The sequence below is a fragment of the Brachyistius frenatus genome, unplaced genomic scaffold (assembly GCF_029030835.1).
Source record: "Brachyistius frenatus isolate BFR_SWC_R1_liver_20210118 unplaced genomic scaffold, ASM2903083v1 Contig_138, whole genome shotgun sequence".
NCBI classification, from domain to species: Eukaryota; Metazoa; Chordata; class Actinopteri; family Embiotocidae; genus Brachyistius; species Brachyistius frenatus.
Window position 1 is genome coordinate 208,777 of NW_027210737.1, and position 22,687 is coordinate 231,463.

Below are 22,687 nucleotides of genomic sequence, written 5' to 3' on the forward strand. Positions count from 1 at the left end.
AGAGACGTTGTACCTGAGACTATAGAACCATGTTGTGCACAGATAAATGGGTACATCTTTCCTGAGACAATAGGAACATGTTGTGCAACAGATAGACCAATATTTGACAAGTATGATGAGTTCATTATTTTTCCATCACACATCCTGTTCACCACCCACATGCTGTTGACCTGCACCCACATCCTGTTGACCTGCACCCACATCCTGTTGACCTGCACCCACATCCTGTTCAACTGCACCCACATCCTGTTGACCTGCACCCACATCCTGTTCACCTGCACCCACATCCTGTTCAACTGCACCCACATCCTGTTCACTTCCACCCACATCCTGTTCACCTCCACCCACATGCTGTTCACCTCCACCCACATCCTGTTCACCTGCACCCACATCCTGTTGACCTGCACCCACATCCTGTTCACTTCCACCCACATCCTGTTCACCTGCACCCACATCCTGTTCACTTCCACCCACATCCTGTTGACCTGCACCCACATCCTGTTCACTTCCACCCACATCCTGTTGACCTGCACCCACATCCTGTTGACTTCCACCCACATCCTGTTCACTTCCACCCACATCCTGTTCACCTGCACCCACATCCTGTTCACCACCTTGTTCTTACTTTAAAAAACAAAAACAAATAAGAAAACATTGGTGAAAACCAGAATCTTTGTAAAAACTGGTAAGTGGGGTTTAAGTAAAAATGTCTTCTTAAGAACGGTTGGTGAATGAGGACCAATTTCTTTCATGAAATGACTCCTACTAAATTCTTACACCATTACAAACGATTTAGTTCTATCACCGCAGATTTTCCTCAGATATTTATTTAACTAACTTTGAAATACTCATAACAGCAGTGAATGTACACTGAATTTGAAACTAAGTAAAAACGTAAATACGTCTCAGGTTTTCCCTATGAACAAGGTAGAAAAAAACATTTTGGCTTGCTTTTTATTGTTTTTAAATTCAAAAACATCTGTAATGAGAAAATATAGATATGATATTTTTGTTGTTATTTGTATGATTAACAGGGAAAAAAATAAAAATCAATCAATTATGTAAATGTGAGAAAAAGTGTTTAGCCATGTTGAAGATAACACAAGATATAAAGAATTATTGGAAGAGAAAGATGTCTTGCGTCTCCTAAAACTCAGGACATCTCTTTTACCTCATGTTGAATTATTAGCAAAATATCCGAAAAGTGAACATGACATCAAATTGTATTCCTTTTTTTTCCAGTTGGACTTCTGTGAGTTTTCAATCTAACAACACCTGGACACATATAAAACCTGATCTCAGAGCAATTCAAAACTAATTGCTTGCTTGCTGAATGTATCTCTTAAAATTACTCAAATATTATTGATTTAGACAGTTTTAACAAAATGCAGCTCAACTCTAATATCTTGAATGGTGAAACAATGACAGACAGTACAATGTTTCTCTTAGTAATTTTACAAATATGTTAACCATTGAAAATAACACTACAACTGTGATAAAACTGTGCCACTGATGTCTGATGTTGCTTGATTTGAAGTTGTACAATTAGAAAAAAACAAAAACACAAGAAACCTTCATTAACCTGGACAATTGGTGACTGAAAGGACACACTGCCATCTGCTGCTGTACTTTGTGTAACACTGGTCTGGATGTCGCCACTGTGCGATACCATGTGTTCCATTTATACATTTTTCAATATATACATTTATAAATGGAACACATCCATATGATAAAAATAGAACCTTATAACCAGAAGTTTGAAGGCTTGATTAACGTTGCTTCCTGTTCCTCTCAAAGTCAGCTGTACTGATACTGCACAATGCCTCATGATTGGTGTGTTAATATACTGTATGTGTTCCCTCTGACCTGTTAGTCCTGCCTAACTGCATGCTGGGAGACAACTTTGAGATTTAGATTTTACTTTATTGACCCCAGATCTGAAGACCCTCTTCTTCTCATTCAGCAGGGCTTTCAGCTCCGGGGTCACCCAGGGCTTGTTGTTGGAGAAACACTGCACCTTCTTGGTGGGCACGGTGTTCTCCAACACGATAACGTCCCCGTGAGGCCGACATAACACGTCCCAGTCAGTGGTGGCGAAGCATGTCCCTCAGCGCCTCACTCTCCTCAGTAATACGTCCGATTACTGACTGCTAGTAGCTCAATGTATTCACAGAGTGAAATTGGGTCGGGGTCGCACCAGGCTGGGTCAGAACTAGTTAGTCATTTACATCCAGATAACTCCACTGAATCTGAGACGATGATGATTGGATGAAATCTCTGTCAGACTGCTACTGACTATCACTACTAACTGATGAATGTGTTGATTACTTTTTGGTTTATTGTCAAAAGCCCTGTTTCTCTCAGTACCCAATCACCTTTAGTTCCTTTAAATCTGTATACATGATTTTTAAATATGACACATTTCCAAATATAAAGTTCTAAATGAATCAGGACAGTAGTTATAAGCACACAGGTGTCCTTCTGTTTTAATCCACACTTGGTGCTCTTGTGATTATTTATGAAACCAACAAGCCTCTGTAGGATTGAGTCGTGTTCATGGTAATTAATCAATTAATTATTGTTTTTGGTCAATAAATGGTGTACTTCAAGTTGAGTTGAATGGTGCAGTGTAACTTTTTTGTAGGTTGAGATGTGCCGAGAGAGACGGGTGTACCAACTTTCATGAGTTTTTGAATATGATAAAGCCTCCAAAAATGCAGTTGTTTACAGAGAATCATAATAATTGCTTGGATAACAATATGGCTTTCGCACCATCGGTGCTCGGACCTAATTTACGAACAACAATAGGGCTTTTGCACCTTCGGTGCTTGGGCCTTAATTATGGTGTTCTGCATCAAGGTTCCCATTTTTAGGTATCTTGCACAGGCTACTTCTGGAAAAAAAATGGTGTAAGAAGACAAAAAAAAAAAAGGCTGGTTAGCTCAGATGTTTAGAGCATGGTGCTAATAATGCCAAGGTCATGGGGTCAATCCCCATACCGGCCAGATTCCAACGAACCACACCAGTTTTTTTTCAACAATCTTGATTGATATTTTTTATGTATTTGATGACTGCACCTGCAATTATTTGTACAGGCCTTTGTCACAACATGCAAGAAAAGCATATAACCATGTGGCCTAATGGATAAGGTGTCTGACTCTGAATCAGAAGATTAAGGGTTGAAGTACCTTCAGGGTTGTCATAACATACAGGGTATTACAGGGTATTAAGAGCACTTGATGCTTTGCTGGTCCAAATCCAAGGTGATGGTGTGCTGAAAAAAAACTGGAACTTCCTTTGATTAAACCCTCCCCAATTTTAGGTTTCAGACGCAGGCTACTTCTGGAATAAAAATGTTATAGAAACCTCACATGCAAAAGCCGGTTAGCTCAGATGGTCCAAGCATGGTGCTAACAAAGCCATGGTCATGGGTTCAATCCCCATACTGACCAGATACCAAGAAACACCATCATTTTTTTCTAAACAATCCTGATTGATATTTTTACTGTATTTTATGACTACACCTGCTGATTATTTGAACGGGGCACACCCATATAGCATGTGACCACGTGGCCTAACGGACAAGGGGTCTGACTTCGAATCAGAATATTGAGGGTTTGAGCCTCTCCGTGGTCGATATGGTGAAGGGCTGTCTTACTTACCGGGTTGGAGTATTCATTTGATTCCAAGAGTTGATTGTGTTCTATTCAGGAATGAAATCTAAATTTTTGTGTTCAACATCAAGTTTCCCATTTTTTCAGTGTCTTGCACAGGCTACTTCTGGAATAAAAATGGCGTAAAAACAACAACAAAAAAAGCAAGTTTGGTTAGCTCAGATGGTCATAGAGTGTTGCTAATAATGCCAAGGTCATGGGTTCAATCCCCATGCTGTCCAGATTCCAACAAACCATGCCAGTTTTTACTCAAAAATCATGATTGATATTTGTAAAATATTTGATGACTACACCTGCTGATTATTTGTACAGGCCTTGGTCAGAACACAACTGTGAAGCATGTGACCACGTGGCCAAATGGAAAAGGCGTCTGACTTCGAATCAGAAGATTGAGGGTTCGAGTCCCTTCGTGGTTGATATGGAGAAGGTTTGTCTTACTTACCAGGTTGAAGTACTCATTCAATTCCAAGAGTGGAGTGTTTTCTACTCAGGAATGAATCCTCAAATTTAACAAGGCCAGTTAGCTCAGATGGTGGGAGTGTGGTGCTAATAAAGCCAAGATAATGGCTTCAATCCCCATACTGTCCAGATTCCAACAAACCATGCCAGCTTTTTCTCAACAATCATGATTGATATTTTTAAAATATTTGATGACTACACCTGCTGATTATTTGAACAGGCCTTGCTCAGAACACAACTGTAAAGCATGTGACCACATGGCCATACGGACAAGGGGTCTGACTTCGAATCAGAAGATTGAGGGGTCGAGCCCCTTCGTGGTTGATATGGAGAACGTTTGTCTTACTTACCAGGTTGGAGTACTCATTCGATTCCAAGAGTGGAGTGTGTTCTACTCAGGAATGAATCCTCAAATTTGGTGTTCTACATCAAGGTTCCCATTTTTAGGTATGTTGCACAAGATACTTCTAGAATAAAAATGGCGTAAAAACCAAAGAAAACAAGGCCGGTTAGCTCAGATGGTCAGAGTGTGGTGCTAATAAAGCCAAGGTAATGGGTTCAATTCCCATACTGGCCAGACTCCAACAAATCAAGCCACTTTTTTCTCAACAATAATGATTGATATTTTTAACGTATTTGATGACTCCACCTGCTGATTATTTGTACGGGCCTTGGTCAGAACATAACTGTAAAGCATGACACCTGTCTGACTTCGAATCAGAAGATTGAGATTTTGAGTCCCTTCGTGATTTGTATGGCGAAGGGTTGTCCTACTTACCAGGCTGATGTACTCATTCCATTCCAGGAGTTGAATGCGTTCTACTCAGGAATGAAACCTCAACTTTGGTGTTCCACATCATGGTGCCATTTTTAGGTATCTTGCTCAGGGTACTTCTGGAATAAAAATGGCGTAAAAACTAGTCATAACAAGGCCGGTTAGCTCAGATGGTCAGAGTGTGGTGCTAATAACGCCAAGGTCATGGCTTCAATCCCCATACTGGCCAGACTCCAACAAACCACACCAGTTTTTTCTCAACAAACTTGATTGATATTTGTAAAATATTTGATGACTACACCTGCTGATTATTTGTACGGGCCTCAGTCAGAACACAGCTGTGAAGCATGTGACCACGTGGCCAAATGGAAAAGGTGTCTGACTTTGAATCAGAAGATTGAGAGTTCAAGTCCCTTTGTGGTTTGCATGGCGAAGGGTTGTCCTACTTACCAGGTTGATGTACTCATTCCATTCTAGGAGTTGAGAGTGTTCTACTCTGGAATGAAACCTCAATTTTGGTGTTTTACATCATGGTGCCATTTTTAGGTATCTTGTGCAGGTTACTTCTGGAATAAAAATGACATAAATCTAAAAAAAACCAAGTTGGTTAGCTCAGGTGGTCAGAGCGTGGTGCTAGTAAAGTACGTATTACATATACTATATACTATATACACTATACTCAATAGTCTTTACTATATACTAAACATAAAAATTCATTTTGGGTCACTTTTTTGACGACATGCTATAGTATGAGTTTTTTTTTGAATATTTCTGACGACATTGTACGACTTTTTTTTAAACATACTTTGGACAACATACTTCGGATATTTTGGATGACATTTTTTTTTTGTATCACTTTTTGGAGTATGACCTTTTTCTGAACTGCCTCAAGTAACTTCTCAATGTGAGGTAACTGCTCTAACCAGTACACAATGAAAAAAAAAAGTCACTTTTGGACTTTTTTTTTGTTTGAGTTTTGCATTGCAATTGACCTTTTGGTTTGGTATTAGTATGACTGCACGTACAAACCTGAACCTGTGTGGCTTACCCTTAGAGGGATTCGCTCTCTGTGAACCGTGTGGCTTATTAAGGGGACTCGCCCTCAGTAAACCATGAACCTTGTGTGTCACCTCGGCAGGTAAACCATGAACCATGTGTGTTACCTCGGCGGGTAAACCATGAACCATGTGTGATACCTGAGCGGGGCTCAAACCCGTGTCTTTAACCTCCCGAAATACACTCACACTACTCCGCTCCTCCGCTCCCTTCACTGGTTACCAGTAGCTGCCCGCATTCGTTTCAAAACATTGGTACTTGCGTAACGTGCTACAAACAGATCGGGTCCAGTCTACATCCAGGACATGGTCCAACCTTACACCCCAGCCCGTTCACTCCGCTCTGCATCTGCCAATTGGCTTGTTGCTCCCTCACTGAGAGCTAAACACTCTACAAAATCACAACTGTGGGACACATTCAGGATGTGACAGCAAACCTGAATAACGGAACTGAGTGGGATATCCAAACAGCGACAAACAGAAGCAGGAAAATGCTGAGTCGTAAGAAGTTTTTTAATTGCTGGTATTTTGTGGCTCCTCCTTGTTGTTAGCTGTCAATCATCATTCAGTGTATTCAATAACTCTTGTCATTGCTGGACGGACGAAATGTCTGAATATTTTTTCCTGTGTCATCTCAGAAATGTTTCCACGGTTGTAAACCACGTTCTCTACATATTCTTTAGTTTCTCTGCATCTCCTTCTCAGCACAAAGCAGCCGTCTCTCCAGATTTGCGTTCCTGATTAATACCTTTCAGTTGTACTAAAATACACAACAATCACTTCTCCTATTTCTACTTCCAGGTTTAGTAAATATCGCTGCGGGTGCTAAATTGTTCTACTTTCATTTCCCCTCTCAGTATTTTGCACCTTCAAGTAGAAACGGTCAATATTACATATGCATGCAGGCAAACACACAAAATGGACTTGTGATAAATTGCACATTTGAAAGACACAATCCTCACTGCACGTCATTAGTAAATCTGCTTGGACATTTTTTTGCGGGTGGTGTGGAGTTTGCACGTGATTTTACAGATGTAGACCTTCAGTAAATCAGTGTCTCCTATGAATTTACTGAGAGAAATTAGAAACAAGGTCGTTCTATTTTGGTAATAGAGTTGGTCACAATCTTACTGACCAAACCTTCATTGAGAATGTGAAGAATGGGAAGGTTTGCACCGACAAGATGGAGGCTCTTCAGTTGCAGTAACTAATTCTCATTTCAGAAAAAAAAAAACCAAGAATTTGCATTTCCTGTACGTAGCATTTTATCCAAATGTGCTTTTCACTCATACATGCACTCACTCAATCCCCATGACGATGAATCCTGAAATCATATAGGAGTACTTCACGTTGTAAGTTTCTAAAAAGAAATGTTAAAAACGTGTGTATAACAAAAACACAATGGACAAAGATACAATGACTCAGGCATTTCTTTCCTGCCTTCTTTAACAGTGTTATAGAACAGATACGATACAGAAGTACATTGAACAGAGACAAAAAACATTATTCAACAGAAAGCAAACAATGAACAATGGCTACTGATGAGAGTTGGCCCAGAGTTGACGTTGAGCAGTAAAAGGCCACAACCTGACAGCATGGTGGAGCTTCTGGACATTTAACTGAAACCAAAACAGGGAAGAGTCAGTCAAGTGCATATGTCTGAACAAACCCCAGCTCAGCAATACGGGCAACATCAAAATGTCAGAGGAAGACCGTTAATGAATCCAGTTTGTCATAGTTGAGCTTTTCATTCGAAATCTCCGAGACCACCAAAACTCACTGAGGACTTAGATATATGATTTGAATATTTCATGTTCTTAATGAATTTTGGCCTCATGTGTAACTCTGTCTTCAAGACTGGTCATACTGTCGCATGAGACTTGTTATGAGTGAGCAAAATGTCCTGAATGACAGGGTGGTCTGGAGGGAGCTGAAACCACCAGCAGGTCTTTGAGGCTCATAAACCTCCACACAAAAAAAACATAAGAGCAAGATTCTAGTTTTCATACAGTGATGTCACAGTTTCCTCCCAGGTATGTATATACATTTTGACATCACAAAGAGAAGAGTTCTTACCACAACCATCAGTGACTCTGAGTGTGAAACACATTCAACACATTCAACCAGAGAGCATAAATCACTCTTTGGATGTGCATGCACATCTAATATGAAAATATTCTAATTCAATTCTGACCAATTTCATTTTAACTGAATCAAAAAAATGGATTGCTATGCTTGAAGATAATGTATTTAGTCAATACTGTGATCAGAATTATGTTTTTATTGTTGTCATTGAGAGAAAGGTCCGACTCCATAATGTGTCTCTTAGAAGCTAGTCTTTTCTGTTCCATATGTCACACTGTCACCACCTAAAGTTATCGTTACTGCTTCTGGAAGATAGTAAATAATTACTCTTGAAACATCGTACGAAACAAACATACTATTCACAATTTTTTTTATTTTTTTTATCTTTGTTGAATTTAGAGCACATTGGGAGACTGTTTTTACTCTCAAATGTGAAGCAACCAGACAGATCGGTGTACAATAAGGATTTTTTTCAAAGGATTTCCAGGCTCGATAAGCAAGCTTCTCACTCAGAAATAACACATCAGTACTTACATGGAGGTCATGTCATTGAGGGCGTGGTCCAGTTCCTCACTGATGGCTTTGTACTTGAGTTTTTGTGCATAAAGCTCATCTATATGTACACACACAGACCAAGGTGTTTTGCATGTTGCAAAACAAAAGATTAGGACAGAGACTGAAATTAGTATTGAGAAAAGCAGTTGTATATGAAAATAAAGAATTCAAGCAATCAGAAAAATACAAATCCAGGTACACTGGGAGAATAGAATATTTGTAGATTGTAAATGTAAATTCCATGAACTTCTATTCTCTGTCTCTACCACTACTCAGATGGAAATGAGAGTAGCATCATCATCTACATTACATTTTGTAGAGTTGTGGTTGAGAATTCTCTCAACCTCTGGACCTATTGGCTGTTTATTACATTTCAGCTCAATTTTATTCATGTAACACCAAATCATAACAGATACCATCTCACGACACCTCACAACATAGCAGGGTAACGACCTCACAGTATTATAGAGACAAACCCAACAATTCCCCGAGCAAACATTTTGCAGCCATTGGGAGGAAAACCTTCCTTTTAACAAGAAACCTCTGACAGCGGCAGACTCAACCGGATGGGCTGAGGTTTATATGCTTTCATTTATTTACTCTCTAATTTACAGTTATGATTAGGTGGAAGTAAAAATGTAACAATGAAGTGTACTTCAGAGTTTTGGGGAAAGGTGCAATCATTGCTGTACCTTCCAGATCATCAATCGTCTTCTCCAGCTTGGCCACAGATCTCTCAGCAAACTCAGCTCTGGTCTCAGCCTGTGATGGAAGCAACAACTACTGAGCAGACTATATCAACAGGTCAACAAATTGTAACAGATTATGCAACAGTATGTAGACCTCTTGAAATAAATACTGAAAAAGTATAAGGTGTAGCCTGGATTTGAATTGAAAGGTCATAGTTTCTTCTCTCTCACCTCTTTCAGCTTGTCAGTCAGGATTTTGATTTCTTCCTCATACTTATCCTCCTTTTGAGAGTACTGTGGTGAGAAACAACATCATTCAGAGGCTCATTTATATAATGATCACATGGGCAGGGTGGCACACTGGTGCAGTGGTTGGCCAGAAGGTTCTGGGTTTGAAGCTGGCAGCTGGAGCCTGTCTGTGTGGAGTTTGTATGTTCCCGTCTCTGTAAGGGTTTTTTGACATATATGAGCTGGTATGAAACCAGCGGCCTGTACAGGGTGCACCCTCCCTCTCGTTTAATACATGATGGGAAGGGATCCCTAGAAAGGCTGGTGACTCCTTAAACGATATGTGGGCACAGCAAATAGATGGATGACTTTTTGCACATAATATGTTAAACTTCATGGAGTATTGTAGGATAGAAGGATCCTGATTTTCTTGTGTTTCCCTACTAATTTACTTTCATTTGAATTTGTTACTGATTCAAGATTAACACAAGCATGCTGCACCATACTGGTCTGGGTACCGTGACCTGGCCCTACCTTCTCAGCCTGGGCCTCCAGAGACTTCAGGTTATTGGTGACGTTCTTCAGTTCCTCCTCTAGCTCAGCACATTTACTTGTTTAGTTTTGATTTCAGGGAAAGGAGAGAAATGCATCAAAACAGGGGCATCACATCAGCTTGGAGAAAACTGAGCAGTGGTTACAAGTGTACATTTTTTAGTGACCATTGTAAAAAGAGACTCAGTGTTCAGACCAAACGCAAAGCGAATCCACCGAGCGATTACATAGACAGTCGACGCAAAGAAGCGAAGGGCCGCAAAATCTCACTGGGCGACTGCGGTCAAATATTTAACTTGAGTGGCTGGACTCGCGCTTTGGTCTGAACACGGTTTTACAGATTAAAAATATCCCATTACATGTAAAAGATGCTTTCAAAATGTTACTAAAATAGAATTACTCAACACAAAATAACATGTAAGAGCTAAGGAGATTTTTTTTAACTACTTTATGCGGTTGGATAATTTCAATACAGAATATCATAAACTAATAATGTTGTCTATGTTGACTCTTAATGTAAAAATAAAATGAAATAAAGTTATTTTATGGCCAATGATCTATAAAATTGGATAGTGTTGCTCAGTCAGTGACAAGAGGGTGCATACATGAGCCACCAACCAGGAAGTGTTGTTTTGACAGAGGCAATAATGTCATAAACAGTTCTCCTTGCAAAACAAAAACAAAGACAACAAAAACCGGGGGGGGGGAGGCCATGATGTAGACACTCACGCCTCAGCCAGCTCTGCCCGCTCCTCTGTACGTTCCAGCTCTGCTTCAACAATCACCAGCTTACGAGCCACCTGGACAAAAAGCATTCTGTTTGCATTCTGCTCAACATTCAGCCATGGAAGCTGTTACTGGTTTATTGTGAAGGAAGCACAATTCAAACACCAGAGGGTTGTACTACGAAGCAGGTTCAACATACCCAGGATGTCTCTCCGTCATCTGGCTACACTGAGCCTAACAAACCTAAACACGCGAAGCAGTCACAAGTGTGACTGCAACTAATGCTTAAATTGCTTAGATGTATTCAGAATCAGATTTATTACCAAATAAGTTTTCACACACAATAAGTTTTAATTCAATGAAATTACATTTGATTTATATAGCTCCAAATGACAACACAAATGATTTACAAAGCACTGAAAGTATTAACAACACAACCGAACAACATTCTAAAAAGGAATCCAACAATTCCACACTTCCTACGTGGGCGACAGCTGGGAGGAAAACATGTCCTTTAAACAGGAAGAAAAACCTCCGACAGCATCCGGCTCAGAGGCCGTCGGCCCCAACTGGACGGGTTCGGAGAGTTTGTTTTGGTCTGGAGGGGCATAACAACTTAAAATTAGGAATACGAAAGAGTCCGTCTATGAACACTCTTCCCTTTGCAGAGGACTGACTGTCTCACTGTCAGCACACTGAGCTCCACGGGATCTTCTACGGTTGGTGATGTGATTTACTGAGAGGATTGATGCTTTTATACGTTTTGATCTCTTATGTGAAAATAAACCTGCTGCAGAGTAGTTTAGGTGTGCAGCATAAGGCAGTGTGGCGATGTACCACGACTACAAATCCTGATACCCAGAGTTCAGTGAACCTAAAGTTATCTTGTTAATCACAAATCTTGCTTCATAGTGCGGGCCTCAGCTGCCACAGGACACAGTAAAAACCCTTTCAGATGTTGATGTTTTTGATTTGTAAGAAACTGCATCATTAGTTTCAGTCACCACATGGATACAGTTTGATGATGCAGAATTGAGTGGACAACAACAAAAAACTCACCTCCTCGTATTTGCGGTCAGCTTCCTCTGCGATGTGTTTAGCCTCTTTCAGCTGAATCTCCTGCAGCTCCATCTTCTCTTCATCCTTTAGAGCTCTGTTCTCAATCACCTTCATACCTCTGCACACACAAACCACTACTTACTAATTGCCTGGTACAAATATCTTTAAACGTTTTTGAAACATTTATTAAGAATAATTGTTTTTCCTATAAGCTAATAGAGACTATTTGATTACACGCCAGAACGAACTGTTGAAAAAGTCAGTTGGTTTGTAAATATTGTCACTAACTAATTGTTTTTGTTTTTTATCTGCAAGTAGTTTCAAAGAGGTTTTGGTCTAATTTCTGTGTATTTCAGTTTTGGTTTCTATAAAACCTGTCTTACACAAAGTACAAATGAATGGCTTAAGAAAATGAATAGTAATTTGGTTGGTAAAAGCAGGTAGTCAGTTTTGTGTTGATTGAGTTTTAATTTTAGTTTTATAATGAAAATATACATCAGTTTTAGTTTGGTTTAAGTTTTTAATTTCCCCCTTGTTTTCCACAGTGAAACTTTGGTCTTGTTTTTGTCATGCAGGTGTAACATTTCTGTCTTTGAAGCATTTTTAGTCCAAACTGTTTCCATCTTTGTCGTGTAAGTTATGATGTTATATGTGTAGTTCTTGTCTATCTCCTCTAAAGTCAGTGTTTTTCAATGTTTACTCATGGTGTTCATATGTTTCCCAAAACCTCACACTACCTCTCCTCAGTAAATTGTTGGTGCTGTAATCCTGATTTTACGAATGATAACAAGATTTCATAGTATTTCCTTTTTTCTGTCTCCAGATGTCTTCACCTTAATAAAGAAATAAGAAACACCCCCCTCCACCCAACCAAGTCTAAACTTAGCCATGACAGGCTGTGATTGGGCTCCAAAGAGCCTGTTTACCTGTATTTACTATCACAGATTCTCAAACCTCCTCTAGAACCATGAGTTCGGCTCCTGAAGGGCGCCAAAGAGGCCGAAATGAACAAGCTCTCATTTTCATCTGTGAAATCTTTTCCTTAATTTCAAACTTAAGTTCGTATTTACAAATTAATTTCATATTTTCGCCCAACTAGTGATGAATGGAAAGATCAGTACCCTTAAAAAGTCTCTCCAGGCCCTAAAAGCAAGTTCATCTCCACCAATAAACACCCCTCTTTGGCTGGAAGGACAGTATGGCAAGCTGTCAGCCACAAGAGAAGAGAGATATGGGAAAGCTGGCAGCTGCCCAGACATCTTGCTGGAGGCAGCACTCGCACACTAATTTTGGAATGGTGACAATTGCGCAATGAGTTTGCATGATACATCAATGACACCATGTCCAGTGCGTCCATTAACCTTGTCGGAGTGGGCAACCTGACTCTAGTTTGTGAGCTAAACAGGCTACAGTGTAGATCTCACACTCAGTGACTGAGTGAGAGATAAAACTACATCAATGGTGAATTGAATGCTGCAACTTCATAATCTGTTTCAAATTAAATTAACTGTCTTGTGCTTCATACATGCTCCAGGATCTTGTATTTTGGTTATGGTGTTGCAATTACAGAGCCACCCGACTACTGGGTTTGTCACAGGTGCAACAGGCTTGAAACTTTGCTGCTTTTGAATTTTAGCCTGCTGTTAACTTGTTTCTTTAACAATGCAATATGGTTTTGAACTTGCCTCAGGCAAATGGATGACCACTGACAATAGTAAGGGTAACAGCATTCCCTCAGGTAGCAACATATCCCTCTGGTCTTTTAACACTGATCATACATGAAGAAGGGATTAAAAGTTACTAATCACAGCCAAAAGTCACCTCTCACTCTCGTCAGCAGCCTTCTCAGCCTCCTCCAGTTTCTGCAGAGCTGTTGCCAGTCTCTCCTGAGCTCGGTCCAACTCCTCTTCCACCAGCTGGATGCGTCTGTTTAGTGAAGCCACCTCTGCCTCAGCCTGAGCAGAGACAAACACGGTGCAGGTGGATTCAAACACACCAGTGGTCTGCTTACAGCTACACAGGTCTCATACCAACAGGGCTTATTCTAGATTGATTTTAAAAGTTAAATCAATTACACATTTATTCAGAGTGCAGTGGGAAAGATATTGTGTTTTGAAGGTGGACTGTAGACGGCAGGTGATTTGAGGTGTATGGGGGTGGGATATCATTCGTCTTGACAACCTGCCGCCCCCTCCTCTCTCGCCCCTCAGCACAGAGTGCAGGGACAGAGAGGTTGTTTAGTTGAATATGTTAGTCTAGTCTGCCTGACTCACTGGTCCTTTTTAGAACTGAGGTTTTTGCAAGTTAATCAATGGGCCCAACTGAGGCTGTAACATATCGGGAGGCGAATTGTGCTCTGCTTTGATGAATCACACTGTCTGATGATGTCCTGCCATTTTTCACAAGTCACTTTCTGTTATCGGTGAACTCAAGGGTGAATGACATCAAACCATGTGGCAGGTAATGTTTGCAAGCTGTTGGATTCTACATGGATGAAGGTGAGGGTATTGTTTGACTTGCAAACTATAAAATGGAACTGCCTTAAATTAACATTACCATGACAATGAAACTGAAGTCATGACATTTTCATGATAAAATGTATTTCTTTGTACTTGATTCTTGTGGTGCTTGATGATGTGAATGGTGTAAGTAAGTGTTGATTCTTAAACTAAAGTTTGGAGCTTGCTCGCCCTGGACACGCCCTTACACCGTTGGTGCTTTATTAGCATTTGTTTCGTGACAGCTGTACTTTATATATGGACACACAGGCACACATTCTTCAGCAGTGAGTCAGGATGAACTCTTTTAGAGAATGAAAAGAGTCCAAAGAAAAGACAATGGAATGTTTATTTTACCTTCTACGGTTTTAGATCAACATCATCAACACGTTTTATTTGTTGAAGGTGAATGTTCTTCTACTGAAAAAGCTTCTATGAAGTGTCCAAAATAAACATATTTTATTTGTGGTTCTACTCTGAAGAACATGTGAGACTTTAAACAATATTTACTTAGTTGAATTAAGTATTACAATTCTTAAAAATAAAAACTACCTCTAGTCTTTAAGCAGAGGTATTGAGATTAGAATAAACTAAACACTATCAGCCAAACTGAAGCTTGGCTGTGACCGATGAGGAATGAGTGATGCATCTCTAACTAACTTGAACCATTTTTATGCTTATAGTCAAGGTTGAGCCGCTGACATCATGGCCAAAATAGGGCTCTGAATCCTCCTGACAGCTGTGAGGCGTCCATGCAGGGCATGATGGGAATGGTATGTGAGGGAATCAAACAGGCTTGGTTCACACTGGCTGCATCATAGCTTTTATCAGAGCCTCAGCTCAGGACTCAGACAGTATGACATTAAGACACAGTAGCGAGTCTGTGAGATTTAGAGGTTTACTATGTAAATATTCTCCCTAAACAGGTAGAAATAATAAAAGAAAGCTGATAAAGTACACAACTACAATTACTTTACATACTAAAGTGGCAAATCCACTCTAACGCCTGGTCTATATCAGCCTATTTTGGGGTTAGGGAAGTCTGTTATATTCTCTGGAATAACTGGTTGGTCCAGTATAGATGTGACGTTACAAATCATCACAACATTATTGCACTTTTAGAATTGTATTACTCACATCAGCAGCCTTCTTATCAGCAACCTCAAGCTTTTCCTGAGCATCCTTCAGGGCCTCGGAGTATTTATCAAGCTCGTCCTCTGTCCCCTTCAGCTTCTTTTGCATTTGCAGAATTTCATCTTCATGCTGATAGTGTGGGAGATCAAACACAGAGTCAGAGTTAGACTGCAACATTTGGATCAAAATGTATTCATTCACATGATTAACTCCTTGGTTGTAATGGCCTAGAATATAATAACTTCTATATACTGTAGTTAGAGGTATGGTAGTTTACCTTATTTAACCATATACCATACCTTACCTTACACTAGTCTTAAAACAGTACTGAAAGCCATCTTTAGTTGCTGTGATCATTCTGCTCATCAGGAGTTCCCTGTTGCAAATGTTTGAAATGGAAGAGATTGGAGGCAGAGACTACAGTCTGGGACAGAGACCACAGTCTGGGACGGAGACCGCAGTCTGGGACGGAGACTCTGGGACGGAAACCAGTCTGGGACGGAGACCACAGCCTGGGACGGAGACCACAGTCTAGGACGGAGACCGCAGTCTGGGACGGAGACTCTGGGACGGAAACCACAGTCTGGGACGGAGACCAGTCTAGGACGGAGACTCTGAGACGGACACCACAGTCTGGGACGGAGACTACAGTCTGGGACGGAGACTCTGAGACGGACACCACAGTCTGGGACGGAGACCATAGTCTGGGACGGAAACTCTGAGATGGACACCACAGTCTGGGACGGAGACCACAGTCTGGGACAGAGACTACAATCTTGGTTCTGTGCTGACTGAATTTTGAATCAAAAAGACTGTTACTGTGGAAGCCATCTCATTTATCTGACAAACCTCAGTGCCTGTGGCCAAACGAGAACTAACACAAATTCATATTAGATAAACTTGGATAAACTTTGGAATGTACTTTCACTGAAAATGAGCCTGTAGACTTTGTTTTTTTGTTCCCATCACTTTCATTGGAAACACAATAGAAATATATTTCTAAGGCCGGTATGAACATTAAGAATGATTAAACTGATCAAAATCTGTTTCAACATGTGGCTATCTGACTACTGTTTTAAGACTGACTTGAAAAATTGTGAATATGTTTGTTTATACAAATTGAATTTTTAGCTAATCAGATCTCAGTTACCAAAGAATATTTTAATTAAAAAACAGACAACATTTTTGCACAAATTCCTGGGATTTAACTGGAATATCTTGTCTTGTGTCGTCAGTATGTTTAAAGGCAAAAGTGTTTGTGGCTATTCTTGATGGCCACATTTGAAGCAGTGGTGAAAAGCCTGCTGTCATAGAGGTGTGAGATACAATGAATCCCAAATATGGGAGAGTGGTTCTTAATAGTTAGGCTTGAAAAATCATAATTTGCTACATAGTTACAATGGAAATAATGCCATAAAACAAAGTTTAAGAATAGTTGAAGTTGATCAGATGAGCTTATTTGTATTTGTGAGCTTTTTCTTTGCTTTTCAACACAGATTTGTTCTGAGAGTTTGTAAATAGAGCAATATACCTTACTGCCAACTGTTCCAGCTGTTTCGGTAGAATCATGTTACTGTTTGTTGAAAGCAGCCCTGTAGCAGTATTATCTAATCTGAACACACAAATGAACCGCTGTCTACCGGGCACGGGTCCGTCATGTCATGAGTCAAGTTGTTTTGTCTTCATGGCTTCAATTCTCCTCCAGGAGGGTTTCAAAAGCAAAGTATTTTGTCTGTCTGTTTTTTTGTTTTGTTTTTTGACCTCTCGATTTGGTCATTTTTGCTTGAGTTTTGTGCTTTTGTAATGGTTAAATATTATTGAATTTCAGTTTATTGTTGTTTGTGGTGAAGCCAAAAGACAAAGTTAATACAATTTAGTTTTATATCCACAGCCCGTAGGAGGCTGATAATGCCAGATTTAGTGATATGATGTGGGATCAGGAGTCTGCGCAGGATGTTTTATTTAGAAATTTGACTGGATGCTCCGATCTGCACTGTCCCGATCTTTGCCCTGCTTCTTCCAAAATAGACTCTTTGTGTACATTTAGCACAGCAGAGCACCAAACCACTTTTGGGACGCTGCTGAGAAGCACTGTGACACATCCAGCAATATAGCATCGACTTGAATGGCAGCGACCATCTTTGGTAACTGTGTCACAACCGGTGGAAAATAGCCTTCAAGCAGTTTAATAACATCTGTGCATTTGTCCAAATAGTCACCAACAATAGCCATCCAAGTAGACTAGAGCTTATCATTCTCCTCAAATATGTTTGGCAAATTAAATTGTGATCTTTGATTGGACCCACGTGGTTTCTGTGATGCCATTTTCACCTGTGAATACCAGGTTTAAAAGACTAGTGTATCAGATTTAGGGGCATCTCGTGGTGGGGTTGCAGATTGTAATGAGCTCAATAGCCCTCCCTTCATCTCACTTTCAAAAGAGCCAGTGTTTGGTTTGTCCATTCTGGACTAAACATGGCGGTGCAACATGGCTGACTCCATAGAAGAGAACCTGCTCCTTTTGTAATATGACGTTTTACATGATTCTGCAATTAGATAGCTCTAAATCCCACAGTCCTTTTAATTAACTACCAAGATGATGCATCGGCTGATCACATGTAAAAACAAGGTGAACATATGTTCTGATCACGTGTTGCATCATCATCAGAAAAAAACAACTGGTGTTTTTTTCAGGGCGTCAGATTGTGAATTCATCGCAGGAAGAACTGCCGCCCTTTTCGACTATGATTGCTACTTGGTGTTTTGCATTTCAAAAATTTTTAGACAACCAAATAAAGAAACGCTCTGTTACACATTTTAGAACAGGTGACAGGATTTCTGATTTCCATTAATTTGACAGTTTTATGTGTAGCCTGGCTCCACCACCATATTGCTCCCAGATTTAGTCTTCACTTTGATTTCAATCTGCAAACTCTGTTTAAACGTGGAGTTGAATTCAAGTGTTGCTCCTGAAAGTAGTTGCAGCGATGGTGGAGTTTCAACGCATACGCTGATCATTGCCAAATGGTATTAGTTTTAAATTTAACCCGAGGTCGCTCATTAAATTGCAACAACTGGAAACAATTCCCTGTGGAGGGTGGCCAGGTCCATGTATTCACACAGTGAATTTGCACCTAGTAACAGCAGGCTAATTTCAGTGCCCCTCTATTCACCAGGTTAAATTTGATTCTCCTCCCTCCTCTTTTGTAGTGAGGTAATGCATTTACAAAACATTTACAATGCATGTGCAAAACAGTTTCAAAGTTATACATATAATGTATATTATATTCAATTTAGCATTACAGGCTTTTGGTTGTTTTGGTGAAGTTTTGGGTTCAGGTTTGCTCATTTTAAAATTAAATTTATCCATTTCAAATTGAATTCTTATTTTTCCTTTGGTATAGGCCCCGAACACCTCATTCACATCAGTTGAATCAGGTATTCACGATGCGGACAGAGGCTGGGTTCGGGCCTCAGATTTAGCCCTGTTCAGAAATCTCTGTTGCAATATTTGATATCATCTAAAGCCACAATGTAAACTAACGTGATAATTATGTTCTTTCACCCAATAGCTTGCTGCTACCTCAAGTTTAACTCAGACAGTCAATAGAAATTGATACTGCAGAAAGATTATGAATAATATTCTGTTGTAATGCAGTGTCTTCTTTATGAGCTTGATGAGGCTGTTGAAGTAAAAGCCAGTTTTATTCACTTAAAAGAGTGAGAGGTACCTTTAAAAAGGCACATGACTAGAAATGACACTCTGCTTCAGCTTCTGAAGCCTTAAACTAAATCACTTTGTCTCACATCTCTGATGAGACCATTTGTTGGATGAAGTCTTTTTTTCTGGGTTTTTGTCATGTGATTTGCACCCGTGTTTGTAACCTACCTGCTTGCTTCTATCTTCAGCTGCTTTCTTGTCTGCTTCAGCTTGTTCAGCCTGGTCCAGGGCGTTCTCCTTGTCCAACTTCAGCATAAGCATCTTCTTTTTGATGGCCTCCATTTTGGCTGAGGTTTAATTGGTTCTTGCAGCAGAGTAAAGAGAAAGACAAACAGGTGCAGGACTGATGATCTGAGAGCCTGGCTGACTTGTAGGGACGCCCGAGTCTGAGAAGGATAGAGGCAGCCCATTTATATGACAGAGGGGGAGACACTCCCACCTCTAAGCCCTCAACTTCCCCACAGGACCGCACCCTCCTCTACCCTCCACAGTTCAAATGGAAAGTGAACCTGCACACTAACAATATATGTTTACATAATAATATCTTTGATCTGCTGTCAGTCTCGTCTTCTCCTTGTCATGTTGGTTCTGATGTGAACGTTACCGTCCAAGACAGAAGGCGCGTCAGTGAGGAGTGCATCGACCATGCTCATATTTAATAATAAACCCACATCAAACTCTGGTTCACTGATTGGTCGTACATTATGCCTTGGTCTCTCAAAAATAAGTTGAGCTTCGCAGTGGTACTTTAGCTACTGGTAGTAAAACTATTGTTCTTTTTTTTTTTTTTAACAATTACAGTCATGTTTCTGTATTAACGTAGGAGACTGCTGTTTATTTACTGTTTAAAACTGATGGTGAACATTGTGTCTTCAAACCACGTCTGCTACATAACTTTAACCACCTGTTCATTGTAACCATGACGGTGAATGTCTTCTAATCTTTTCACTTATATCAACCAAAACCATGATCCTCCTTCACACGTAATCAAATCGGTGACATATCTTCTCCTCTGTGTGATGTAGTCTATCAGAGGGGAGTAAAACCATCTGTATGGTGTTAAGGTGTCTTGAAGGATGTTGATTTATTTTTTTCACTGCTGGAGACATTCTTCACTTTTCAGGCAGGACAAAAGAATGTGATGACTGAGCTGCATCCTCGGTGAAACTTAGTACTGACTTTAAACAGTGTCTAAACAATAAAGCATGTTAAATCATAACTAAAACCGCACACTCAAGAATTGAACATTTGAATATAAAAATAAACTGTTCAGATGCTCCTTTATGTTTAAATAATATTTGAAGCATTAATGTACATGAAGACTTGGGGTGATGAGGTGGGAAGTTGTGGGCGAGAACAAACACAACTGGCAGCAGGGATGAATGCCTGTCCTGTAACCGTATTCCATCACCTGGCCTGTAATGCCTATAACTGGATCTCTGCTGGGGATGGATGGGGTACAGGCCTAGTGGGGGAATATGTCACTTATTCCCCTCTAGGCCCCAGTTGGGTTATTAATAAACATCTTTTGGCTGACATTGTCTGAGGGATTAGAATGAGAGATGGTGTCTGTAGCTATGCACGCAGGCAGACATGAATGCAGATAAAAAGGAGGGGACACAATGACTGCTGAGGTTTCTTACTGTACTTTGGAATTATAAATGATTAGCTGCACTCTGTGGCACACTGGAAAACACATTTGTCGGTGAAGAAACAGTGGGTTGGTGTCATTTTCACCCTCTGTGTGTCGGTGGGTTGTTGTGTTAAACAGTGACCTTCTCTGTAACGGGTGTCTGAAGAAGTTCATATCGGTTGACCAGTACAGCAGGAAGGGGCTTACATTCTGCATATTGTGAAGGGGTGTGTGTGTGTGTGTGTGTGTGTGTGTGTGTGTGTGTGTGTGTGTGTGTGTGTGTGTGTGTGTGTGTGTGTGTGTGTGTGTGTGTGTGTGTGTGTGTGTGTGTGTGTGTGTGTGTGTGTGTGTGTGTGTGTGTGTGTGTGTGTGTGTGTGTGTGTGTGTGTGTGTGTGTGTGTGTGTGTGTGTGTGTGTGTGTGTGTGTGTGTGTGTGTGTTTGCGCATGTTAATGTAGGTGACAGCATGTGTTTTATCTGCGTATTTGGCATCCCTGATTAGAAAGTTGAATGTGAAACAATTCATCTTCAGATTAAAGATTAAAAACAATTCACGTTGTTGCTGTTGTCCAACCATCAGGAACATCGGACCCCGCTTTGGAGTCTGTGGTGTTACAGTTCTATTCATGACTCATGTTATTCACAAAACACACTGTAAATACTGTATAACTAAATAAATGTGATGGAAAACAGATGATTTATCAGGAACTGGGAAATGAGAAACTAACAATATAGAAACATGATTATATTTATAATAAGTGCAAAGCTATGTAGTACAAATTCAGAAATTTGAAAATTGACATCAGTGCAGTAAAGACCCACCTCACCCGGAGGTGGGACACCCTGGTTTCTGCTTATAGAAGCTGAGCTTTTTGAACATCGTTTTCATCTTACAGGAGGGAGGACCCAGAACTTATGTGTGAGGTTTTGCAATATCAACTAGATTTAGCAAAGCAACCTCGTGCAGAGGGGTTGGACTCACTTTTTCTTCCATTCATAAAAAAAACAGGAGGGTCTCACACTCACAAGTCACCAGCTGACACTTCTGTGATGGAGTTTTCCCTGCAGGACAAGAGGTGTTGTGGTGGGGAAAGCTCTGATTACTGTCTGTGCACCAAACAGCAGTTTGGATGTTTGAGATGAAGGGTAAATGTATTCCTGAATAACTATAACTGTAACTAAAATAAAATGTATATTTATATTTGCAGTAATAAAAACTGGTTATGGCAGATAACAAAACTGAATGTTTAATCAGCGTGTAACTTTGCCAAAACAATGTTGACTCCATAATGTTTCTCTGGACTCCTGCCCAATCTCAACAATGATTCCACAAACAGCTGCATACCATTGAACCACATGCTGTTGAGGAAACAATAAGGCCTTCATAGACAACCTAAATACTTCCTGAGGAAAACCTGGGGCCTCATTTGTAAAACAGTGTGAAGGATCCCTTCTGGAAGTGTTGGTGCACACAACAGCTACACATAACGGCATAAAATAATACGATTTATAAAACTGTGCGCATGCTAACCTGCACGCAATGTGTCCTTTAAAAATCACAGGCCACCTGGTGTGCACGCAGATCAGCCTCGTATTCCACCCTCTGCACACACATTCAACCATAAATTGCCAATCACAAATCAATTTATGAACATTGCATTTAAATAAGCAGGCTGATCAGTGGTTTGTCAGTGGTGAGCAACAACGTAGAGGAAGACCATGAAATTATTTTTGACACAGAAATCAAAGTGCTTGTGGGTGAGGTGGAGCAACTGTTCTGTGGCCGGAGCAGGGGGGTCACAAACTAAATAAAATGCTTCAAGTAGCAACATGTTGCTGCTGCAG

The 22,687-nt window shown here is 40.3% G+C and overlaps 1 protein-coding gene and 4 non-coding genes across 5 annotated transcripts; 4 read left to right on the forward strand and 1 right to left on the reverse strand.

Annotated features, from left to right (window-relative positions):
- Positions 1–2,931: 2,931 nt before the first annotated feature.
- trnai-aau (transfer RNA isoleucine (anticodon AAU)) lies at positions 2,932–3,005 on the forward strand. The gene has a single exon. It is a non-coding gene; the product is annotated as a tRNA-Ile (tRNA).
- Positions 3,006–4,017: 1,012 nt separating this feature from the next.
- On the forward strand, positions 4,018–4,090 carry trnar-ucg (transfer RNA arginine (anticodon UCG)). The gene has a single exon. It is a non-coding gene; the product is annotated as a tRNA-Arg (tRNA).
- A 546-nt stretch (positions 4,091–4,636) lies between these two features.
- trnai-aau (transfer RNA isoleucine (anticodon AAU)) lies at positions 4,637–4,710 on the forward strand. The gene has a single exon. It is a non-coding gene; the product is annotated as a tRNA-Ile (tRNA).
- Positions 4,711–5,063: 353 nt separating this feature from the next.
- trnai-aau (transfer RNA isoleucine (anticodon AAU)) lies at positions 5,064–5,137 on the forward strand. The gene has a single exon. It is a non-coding gene; the product is annotated as a tRNA-Ile (tRNA).
- A 2,067-nt stretch (positions 5,138–7,204) lies between these two features.
- LOC138630651 (tropomyosin alpha-3 chain-like) lies at positions 7,205–19,611 on the reverse strand. The gene is made up of 10 exons (XM_069715129.1): positions 19,379–19,611; positions 15,493–15,618; positions 13,679–13,812; positions 11,858–11,975; positions 10,802–10,872; positions 10,055–10,130; positions 9,524–9,586; positions 9,296–9,365; positions 8,583–8,661; positions 7,205–7,582 (listed from the first exon to the last, which is right to left on the reverse strand). The coding sequence occupies exons 1-10, from the start codon at positions 19,490–19,492 to the stop codon at positions 7,579–7,581; spliced, it is 855 nt and encodes a 284-aa protein (XP_069571230.1). The 5' UTR covers positions 19,493–19,611; the 3' UTR covers positions 7,205–7,578.
- Between the last annotated feature and the right edge of the window lie 3,076 nt (positions 19,612–22,687).

Coding starts and splice junctions, on each gene's coding strand:
- LOC138630651 (XM_069715129.1), bottom strand. CDS start 19,492: ATGGAGGCCATCAAAAAGAAGATGCTTATGCTGAAGTTGGACAAGGAG. Junction 13,813..15,492: donor CTGATAAGAAGGCTGCTGAT/GTGAGTAATACA, acceptor GTCTCTGCTCAG/GCTGAGGCAGAGGTGGCTTC. Junction 9,366..9,523: donor TGACTGACAAGCTGAAAGAG/GTGAGAGAGAAG, acceptor CTTCCATCACAG/GCTGAGACCAGAGCTGAGTT.